Here is an 8,180-nt window from a genome sequence, read left to right on the forward strand (position 1 = left end):
GGGAACAGCCGCTCCGCAGCGACCGGGAGCAAAAACCCGGGTAACGGGTCTCTGCAGGCGGCTTAAAGCACCCCAGGAAGGTGCCCAAGGGAGGATCCTAGCTCGGAGATTTCAGAGGGCAAGAGAAAACCCAGCTAGGGGAAAAACAGCGTCTGGGGGGAACCAGGGAGTGCGGTGGGTGCAGGGCGGTACCGAAAGAACATCCCCTTCTGCTTAAGCAAGGTGACAGTGACAGGTGGTTACCTGTCAGCTAGGCCTAGTCATGTTTCTAGTCTAAAACAGGTAACGGGGGACTTGAGGGGGTGAACCTTTGATAAGGCAGTGATGCTGTGATAAGCCATTTTTGTGGAGACCAGAAGCGCTGTAAACAGGCCAAGAGATGAACTGAGCACACGCAGAAGAAAAATTCAGCTGAAGGGCACAGTGAGAAAAGTTTCTATCATCATCAGATGCCCCCCAAAGATGACCAGTATGCCTGCAAAAAGGGACATTTATATATATTAATGAATTCCTAGAAATGTGATGAATATGTTAATAATTTCTTGTAAAAGAGATGAATATGCATGTTTTGATAGTATAAAGCTCTTGTAGAGGGATATGTTGGTATGCAAAATAGATGGAACAATCCAGCCCCGTCACAAAGAATGGCTGCTTTCTAAAACTCCAAAACAAGTCTTGGAGAGTTTCTTTCAACCGGCTTTTTTTGGTATCAAGGGTCATCTGCTGCTCCAAGATCCCCATGGGAGGCAGCTCCCGCTGACAGATGAGCTCAGGGAGGTGTTACAGACCAGGAGCAAGCCTTTCCTGCAGGATTCAGGTTAGCCGCAGAGAGCCGGCTGGGGTGAAAGCAGGTTCGAGGGCCGCTTGTTCGTTGTCAGAAGCAGAAACGCAGCAGATCTGGGGCAGCGCGTGGTCCCCAACCCTTCCTGGGATGCTCTCTGGGCATCCACCAAATGTCAGCTAGAAATAAGCAGCCGACTCTGTGCTGTGAAAAGCAACAGCAGGACCTCGCTAAAGCAGCAAGGCCATTGATAAAACCCCAAACATGCTCTATGGCAGAGCCACCTCCCCACCCAGCTGCAGAAACACCCAGCACCTGCTCTCCCACGCTGCGGATTTCACAACCCATCCCCACGTAAATCAGTCGCAGATTGCAAATAAGCGCGGTGAGAGCAGGGGGATGGCATCCTGCCCAGCTTCCACACGTTTCAGCCGTCAGCACTCACACTGGTACGTTTAGGAGACACACCGGAGAGGAGGGTTAGATGCTGAAGCAATGGTCTGTTAGTTACAGCTTGTTACAGTTATTATTTACGCAACCGTATTGTAAATGCAAAAGGTGAAGTCACTTAATCCATCATTTCTCAGACATGGATGACAGAGCACGTGATTTGGCATAGTAAGTTTTAGGCTAGCTATAAATCAATTGCACAATATTTAAACCTGATTAAGTACATCATAGGCTCAGCAAAGGGTTCCTTTTCTCCTTACATTTTATACATTTATATATACACACACACACATACACAGACAGGCATTTATCGTTAGCTGCATCTTCATCTTGTCGAGAGATGCCGACTGCAGAACGACTGAAGTGATACCCTTAAAAAGGAAACTACTCTTGGGGTGCTTTGCTGGAAAAGGGGTGATTCTCGTGGGTAGGAGTCACAGACAAGCATCACTGGAGAACTGGAGGGGACAGGGAGCGAGGGACTGGGGACTCGCACAGGTCTGGTTAGCTACAGGCGTGAGCAGTGGCACGCTGAGCTTGTTGCCTGCAGCAGGGAGGAGATATTTGAGCCAAGGGGCCAGATCAGGTTCAGTTTGAGCTGCTTTTCTAGGACTTGGGAGAGAAATTTGGCTTATTTAAAGTGCATTTAGAGTCTGAAAAGCATCTCGAGAAGGAGCTTTCCCTCCTCCTGCCCTACAGCTCCCATTTACGAGCCGATCTTTTCCAGGGTCTGGCCATCACCTCCCCCAACTGCCACAGCCCAAGAGTTGTTAGTCTGAGCTCAGCTGCCTCCTGACAAGATTCAAGATCATTTAAAGCCCGACCTCCCCTAACTGGGCAGGGATTTGGGGCTGGCAGGATTTCTGCACCAGGAAAATACACATCCACATCTCACTCCGCTTTTTAGAAGCACAAGTGAGCCTGAATCCTTCCCACCAGCCTAGAAGTTTCCTAAAGAGCCTTAAATTAAAACTAACAGGGGCAAATCTTGGCCTCGCTATTTACACAGCCAGTGAGAGGCTGTATGTGCTTGCACATGGGGTGGCAAAATTTGACCCAAGAATAGATCCTCTGAGAAACACCCTGCCAATTTTACAGCTGCTTTTCAAAATAGAAGCCTTTAAAATTAAAAAAAAAAACCCAAACAAAACAACAGACTCAGGATGCAGAATCTGGAACGGGACCACTATATCCCGCAGGGAAAACCTGTCCTCACTCCCCAACACACGCGCACACACACACACACAGTGCGCCGGGGCTCCTGCCCACACACGCACGATACTGCTTCCACCTCAAAATGTGAACTACTCATTTACAACACCACACACTGAGAGAAGTTGTAGATCCTGAGCCAGCGTGTAGATTAGGAATCTCTTGGCTTCCAGCTTATCAACAGCAGGATTTAGGGGTTGGGTTTTTTCCCCTCTTTTTTTTTTTTTCTTTTTTAAATGCTAAATCAGCCAGCCACCTTCTAGTTAAAAAGCAAAGGAAAAGGGAGAATTCCCAGGATTGCATGTCCTTGCTAAGACAGTGGCAAGTGGCTGGACACTACCAACTAAAAGAGAACACTCACACACACCAGAAACCTGTGGTTCAGCATATTCCAAGAGGGAAAACGGGTGCTGGTTGTTATTTTTTTCTTTCCCTTTTCAGGGGGGAGGGCTTTTGGCTGATATAGTTCTAACATACACCTATCACCACAGTAATTAAAACCCACCACCATACACTATATCACAAGGAAAAAAAGACACGTGAATGTACACGTACTACCACGCACAACAAGAGCCCTGCAGGTCAACTCACAGCCTCTTCAAAATGAAAAATAGAGAAAAAAGAACTGAAGACAGTAACAGAAAAAAATAAAAAGAAAAAAAAAGAAAAAATCCCAAACAATCCCATTACAAAGAGCAGGAAAAAAAGAACCATTATGGTACACTCCAACTTTCTGAAATAGCTGTGGAAACTCAGCTCAGCCTTCTTCCTCCTCCCTTTCCCCCCTAGATCTTTCGCCCGAGGACAGAGTCCTGCTGCTCACATCTCGTTGGAGTAGGTGTAGTTCGGGGTGGCCGAGTACTGCGTCTCGTGCTGCATCATGGCCCCCTGTGCCGCTCCCATCGCCGCGCTCTGTGCTGCTTGCTGGACGTGGGGGTTCTTCCATGCCCCCGTGGTCCACTCCTCCTGGGCTTTGCTGAAGCTCCCACCACTCCCTCGGTAAAACTTATGCACCTGTAACAAGTTGGAAAGAGAAAATCCAGAGGTGCCGAGTGACTGCAGCTCACGCTGACCCTCCAGGGTAGCAGCAAGGGCTCCCCCCTCTCCTCCCATACCATAGTGAGAGCGATGAAGGAGAAGACTGCCATCACTGTGAACAGCACGGTGGGGATCAGCATCACCACGGCCGACCCCACGTTGGTCCCGAAGAAGGAAATCGCTGCAATCCAGCCACTGCAAAGAGATCGAAACAAGCGGTGTGTCCAGCAGCCTGGGGCTTTCCTGGCTGGCTCTGCACACCACAGCCTGCCTGCACCCCTCCCAGCTCCTCAAACCATCTCCCCCAAAGAGAGAAGCTATGAGGATGTTAAAACACCACAAGGCCACAGCACCAGCTCAACAGCGACTGTCTTTGCACCCAACTCAAGAGCAGCATCTTCCTTACCAGACACCCCAGCCAGGAATTCCCACTGCCTGGATAATGCTGATCACCAGCTGGGCCATGAAGGTGAAGAAGAAGGCCATGAAGCTGAAGGAACTGTCTGTCCTGCAAGAGAAGGCTCAGTCACTCCCTGTGCCGCAAGGGAATGGAGATGCTCCCACATCTCAGACCCCTTCAGGGCAGAAGCAGCCGTGGTTTAGTGAGAGGGTGGTGAGAAGTGGAGCTGCCTGTAAACAGCAGGAACTGAAGCAAAATTAAAGGCAAGGGAGAAAGTGTGAGAGGCTGAAGGTGGTGAAGGGGCACGTGGGAAAGCCATGGGGCATCAGACCCTTCCCATGGCTCAGCCAGCTCTGCACATCAGGCAAGAGGGCATTCGCGTTCGGACACAGCTCTCTGCTCACACTGCCCTGCCATCAGGCTCAACTTTCCTGCACGGGAAAGAAATACACCCCGAGTTTTCTAAGTGTGGGGATACTGCACTGGGGATTGGCCTCAGTAGCATAGAAAAAAACATATAAGCAGCTCGAGGTCTTCTGGAAAAATAGAAAAGAAGCCTCAAGGATAGGCAGGAGGGGAGGAAAAGTTGCCACCCTAACTGCATCCTCACCGCTCCCCCTGATGCTGCACAGGGCCACACATAGGGTGGCTTTACATCACGTGGTTGGGGGTTTGGCCCTCGGGAAACCCCAAACACCCTTGTTGTGAAGGTTAGAAAGTAAAACTAAAGGGCTGGATAGAAAAAGCAGAAATTCCCCCAGATATTCAGGCAATGCCCCAAGCTAAGCTCTAACTGAGCAGGAAGGAAAATTAAAAAAAAAAAAAAAAAAAAAAAGACCACAAGAAGCCGGGCTCAGGTGTGACCACTTACTTGAACGCTTTGTAAATAGGTCTAAACCAGCAGACATAGGAGCAGGGCGTAAAGAGAATGAGCCAGAGAATTGCCAGTCCAAAATTAACAGCTCCACCGCCTCCAATCAGCCATGCGAGGCAGCCAACGAGATTCACCGCCAAGGTGATGCTGTTCACTGCAAACACACACACACACACACACACACAGAGGGAGCAGAGTAGCAAGGACATCCGTGCGATACAAGAGACCCCGACCCCAGGGATGCCCATGCGGGGCTGGCCTTGAGTGGATTTGGCCAGCAGTGTGTTAACCTAGCCAGATTTCCCTCAATTTAACTTCAATGATGCTGGCTGAGTTCGGGGAACATCCCAAGGCTGGCTCAGGTCTAACCTCAGCTGAGGAGCAGGAGGGAAGAAAAAGAAAATATATCACTCAGAGCTGTAATGTCGTAAGCAGATCCAGGGCCCGTGGGGCTCCAGGGATGGGGAACAGCCGTATCCTCCTGCTGCCAGGGAGCTGGGGCACGTTTCCATCAACAGAAGGAAACTGGAGGAATCAAAGTGAAGCTTTTTCCCTTGTCTCTAGCTACAGCTTTGCTGAAGGGACTTGTGCAAGAGCTCCCCGAGCTAACACCCGCCAAGCATCACTGAGAGCTGGAGTCCTGAACTCCTGGCCCCCGCCTTGCCAGTTCAGGGGGCTGGCGTGTTTGCTTCTCCCACCCCGCTTGGGGTGAAGCGATACAAGGGCTGTTACTATGAAGCCCAGCGTAGCAGACACAGGACAAAGCAGAGAAGGCTCATCTGCATTCTGACGCCTCTGATTTTTGAGAATGATTCATTATTCAGACGAGAATTAAAACCCTCCCACAAAAGAACTGCAGCTGTCAAGAAAGGGAGCTCAGTTGGCCGGGCTGACCAGGCGTTCGCTGCTCCCCAAAGTCCCCAAGGACACCAAGGGGACCTTTCAGCCTCTCTTCACTTGTGTCTGCCTGGGTGTTTGCAGGGGAGTCAGGGAGAAAATGATGCAGATAGGAGCTCCAGAGACAGAAACTAAGACAGGCAACTGGATCAGAGAGCTGGTGCTTATGCTGTGGGAGAGGCCGGAGCAAGAACCAAGTTCTGTTAAATTAAACAGAGCAAGAACAGCCAGACTGGGATGGGGAAGTGATTGAACACTCCCAAGACAGCTTCTCCAGGGACACACAACTTTTTTTTTTTTCTTTCCCTCCTTCTTCATAGAAAACCCTCCTGACACGATGGGGGAAGTTATCCCAGGGTCACCTTCCCAATGGGTCACTCCTCAGGGGTGCCAGCCTGATGCTGTGCTGAAAGCAGAAACACCAGGGGTCTCCAGTGCCTGCTCAGCTCCTCATAACCTCCCTCCAAGGCACTGATATGCTTCCAACGTTCAGGGAAAATGCCTGATTAAGGAACTTAAGTTCTTCTAAAAACAAAAAATAAGAATAAAACAATAGTGGCAGCTTGCCCCAAGCTGCACACATAGGTTTCCACGTATGCTGGGGCGCAGTCTGTCCCTCTGGCGCTTCTCCTCACCCAGGGCTGGTAAGGAAGAGAGATCTGGGCTAGTTTTAAGAGTTAGAAGACGGTGACAGCTCTGTTAGCACAGCACGGCACACAGAGGCATGCAAGAGGAGCAGGCAAGACCCCTGTTTTGGGGAGCCGGCACCCTGGCCCTCCAGTCTAAGCAGCATCTCAGCTTCAGGCCACTGCCAAAGGTCTCATGAGGAGCTTGTGGTGGCAGAGAAAGCCCTTTCGCAGCCTAGCTGTCAAAGAAAGGGAGCTGGAGGCTGGAAGGCTGAAAGCCATGAGATGCTGCAGTCTCCATCCCATCCCCAACGGGTTTTAACAGGAGACACCAAGGCCTGGAAGGGCAGAAGGGCTTCCCTGGATCTCGCTCTGCTCTTTCAACCAGTGACTACCAGAGGAGCAGCCTTCAGAGAGGCAAACGCAAACCCACCCCAGCCCTTCCCCGCCCAGCAGCTCACACATCCAGAGGTAGTAAAGCCGCTTGGCCATGGTACGGTGCTGAGGTGGGATCTCCGCATCGAAGTCCTGGTAGAAACATGGCTTCAAGGGGATGAACCTCGGCAGGGGAGGGAAGTTGTTCACTTTTTCTGCAATGAAAAGTTTTGTCAGCATTGGGCACTGCAAGGAGCTGAATGTAAATCAAGAGGCTTCCTAAATAGTCTCCTTCTGCCCCAAGAATTGATGGGTTTCATGTAGGAACTAAGGATTTCCCCTCGCAGCCATCAACAGCCCACTCACATACATTGAGACACACTTAGCCCTCGCCGGCCGCATGAATCCTACAAGATATGGACACACACAAGCCCACTAGGGACTCACAAGCTGATATTATGTCCAGTAATGCCCCAGATGGGCTTCAGAGGCAAGGGACAGCCCCACCAGAGACCCACCCCCATACCTGCCATGCTGGCACGTGCTCAGCTGCTCTGTTCCACAGGAAAAGTGGGGAAAAAGCCTGGGAGCTTTACCGAATCTGGAGGAAAACAAGAGAAAAAGTGACATGAGCTGGTGAGGTACCTCCCTGAAGAGCCTTCACCTTCCCACCGCTTCAAAATAGCTCAAGGACAGCGCTGTAAGAAGGCAGTCTACTTTCTTTACACGGAGACTCTGTAGTGTTCACATGTCCAAGTTTCCTGCCGGCACCTGGCCGGTGGCAGAATAAATCCCAGCTCCTACAGCCCGAGGCTTACACACCAGTTAAGGTGGAAGATTAAGAGAAGATCTAGCAATGTAGGGCAGAGCTCAGGCTTAACCTCCCGCTCTTAACTGACCTACATCCAGCCCCTGGGAGAGGGGCCAGGCTGGATGGGAGGGATACAGCCCCACCAGAGGCAGCTGTGGGCAGTCTGAAATCTTCAAGTTCATTACTTGGCCCCAAAATATTAAAAAAAAAAAAAGATTCAAATTTTGTCAATGTTTCTTTTTGCCAAGAGCTTCTGTTCCAGCACAGGGAACTACCTGATGGCATGGCAGCTCCCAGCACATCCTCTGCATGCCCAAGCTGGAAACCAGGCCAAAAGGCAGTGTGGAAATCAGCTGAAAATATCAGCTGGGAATAAAAAAAATAAATCAGTGGTGATTATCACTAATGAGTCACTTGAGTGCTGGCTCGACAACTAGTCATGTCATTTGGTATCTTGTAGGTGGGAACTCAGCATCCTAGCATGGTCCCAGACCGCACCATGCTCAGCCCTGTCCCAGCAGCGAAAAATAAGGAAAATTAAAGCAAAAATTACAAGCTGAGGTTTTAAATATAAGTGTGAAGACAGCCACTTTGGTGGGGCTTGGGGGGGGGTCTCTTCCAGGACAACCCCCCGTTATGAACATCACCCAGCTCCAAAGACACCAGCCAGGCAAAGCAAACCCCGTGGCTTGCCAACGTGCTGGCTCCCAACATCC

General features: G+C 50.5%; 1 protein-coding gene across 1 annotated transcript; it reads right to left on the bottom strand.

Annotated features, from left to right (window-relative positions):
• Window positions 1-3,021: 3,021 nt before the first annotated feature.
• SCAMP5 (secretory carrier membrane protein 5) lies at window positions 3,022-6,893 on the bottom strand. Its single transcript, XM_010170439.1, has 5 exons — window positions 6,740-6,893; window positions 4,753-4,909; window positions 3,888-3,989; window positions 3,559-3,676; window positions 3,022-3,457 (listed from the first exon to the last, which is right to left on the bottom strand). The coding sequence occupies exons 1-5, from the start codon at window positions 6,891-6,893 to the stop codon at window positions 3,263-3,265; spliced, it is 726 nt and encodes a 241-aa protein (XP_010168741.1). The 3' UTR covers window positions 3,022-3,262.
• Between the last annotated feature and the right edge of the window lie 1,287 nt (window positions 6,894-8,180).

This window comes from Antrostomus carolinensis, unplaced genomic scaffold, assembly GCF_000700745.2.
Source record: "Antrostomus carolinensis isolate BGI_N321 unplaced genomic scaffold, ASM70074v2 scaffold28316, whole genome shotgun sequence".
In the NCBI taxonomy this organism is placed as follows: Eukaryota; Metazoa; Chordata; class Aves; order Caprimulgiformes; family Caprimulgidae; genus Antrostomus; species Antrostomus carolinensis.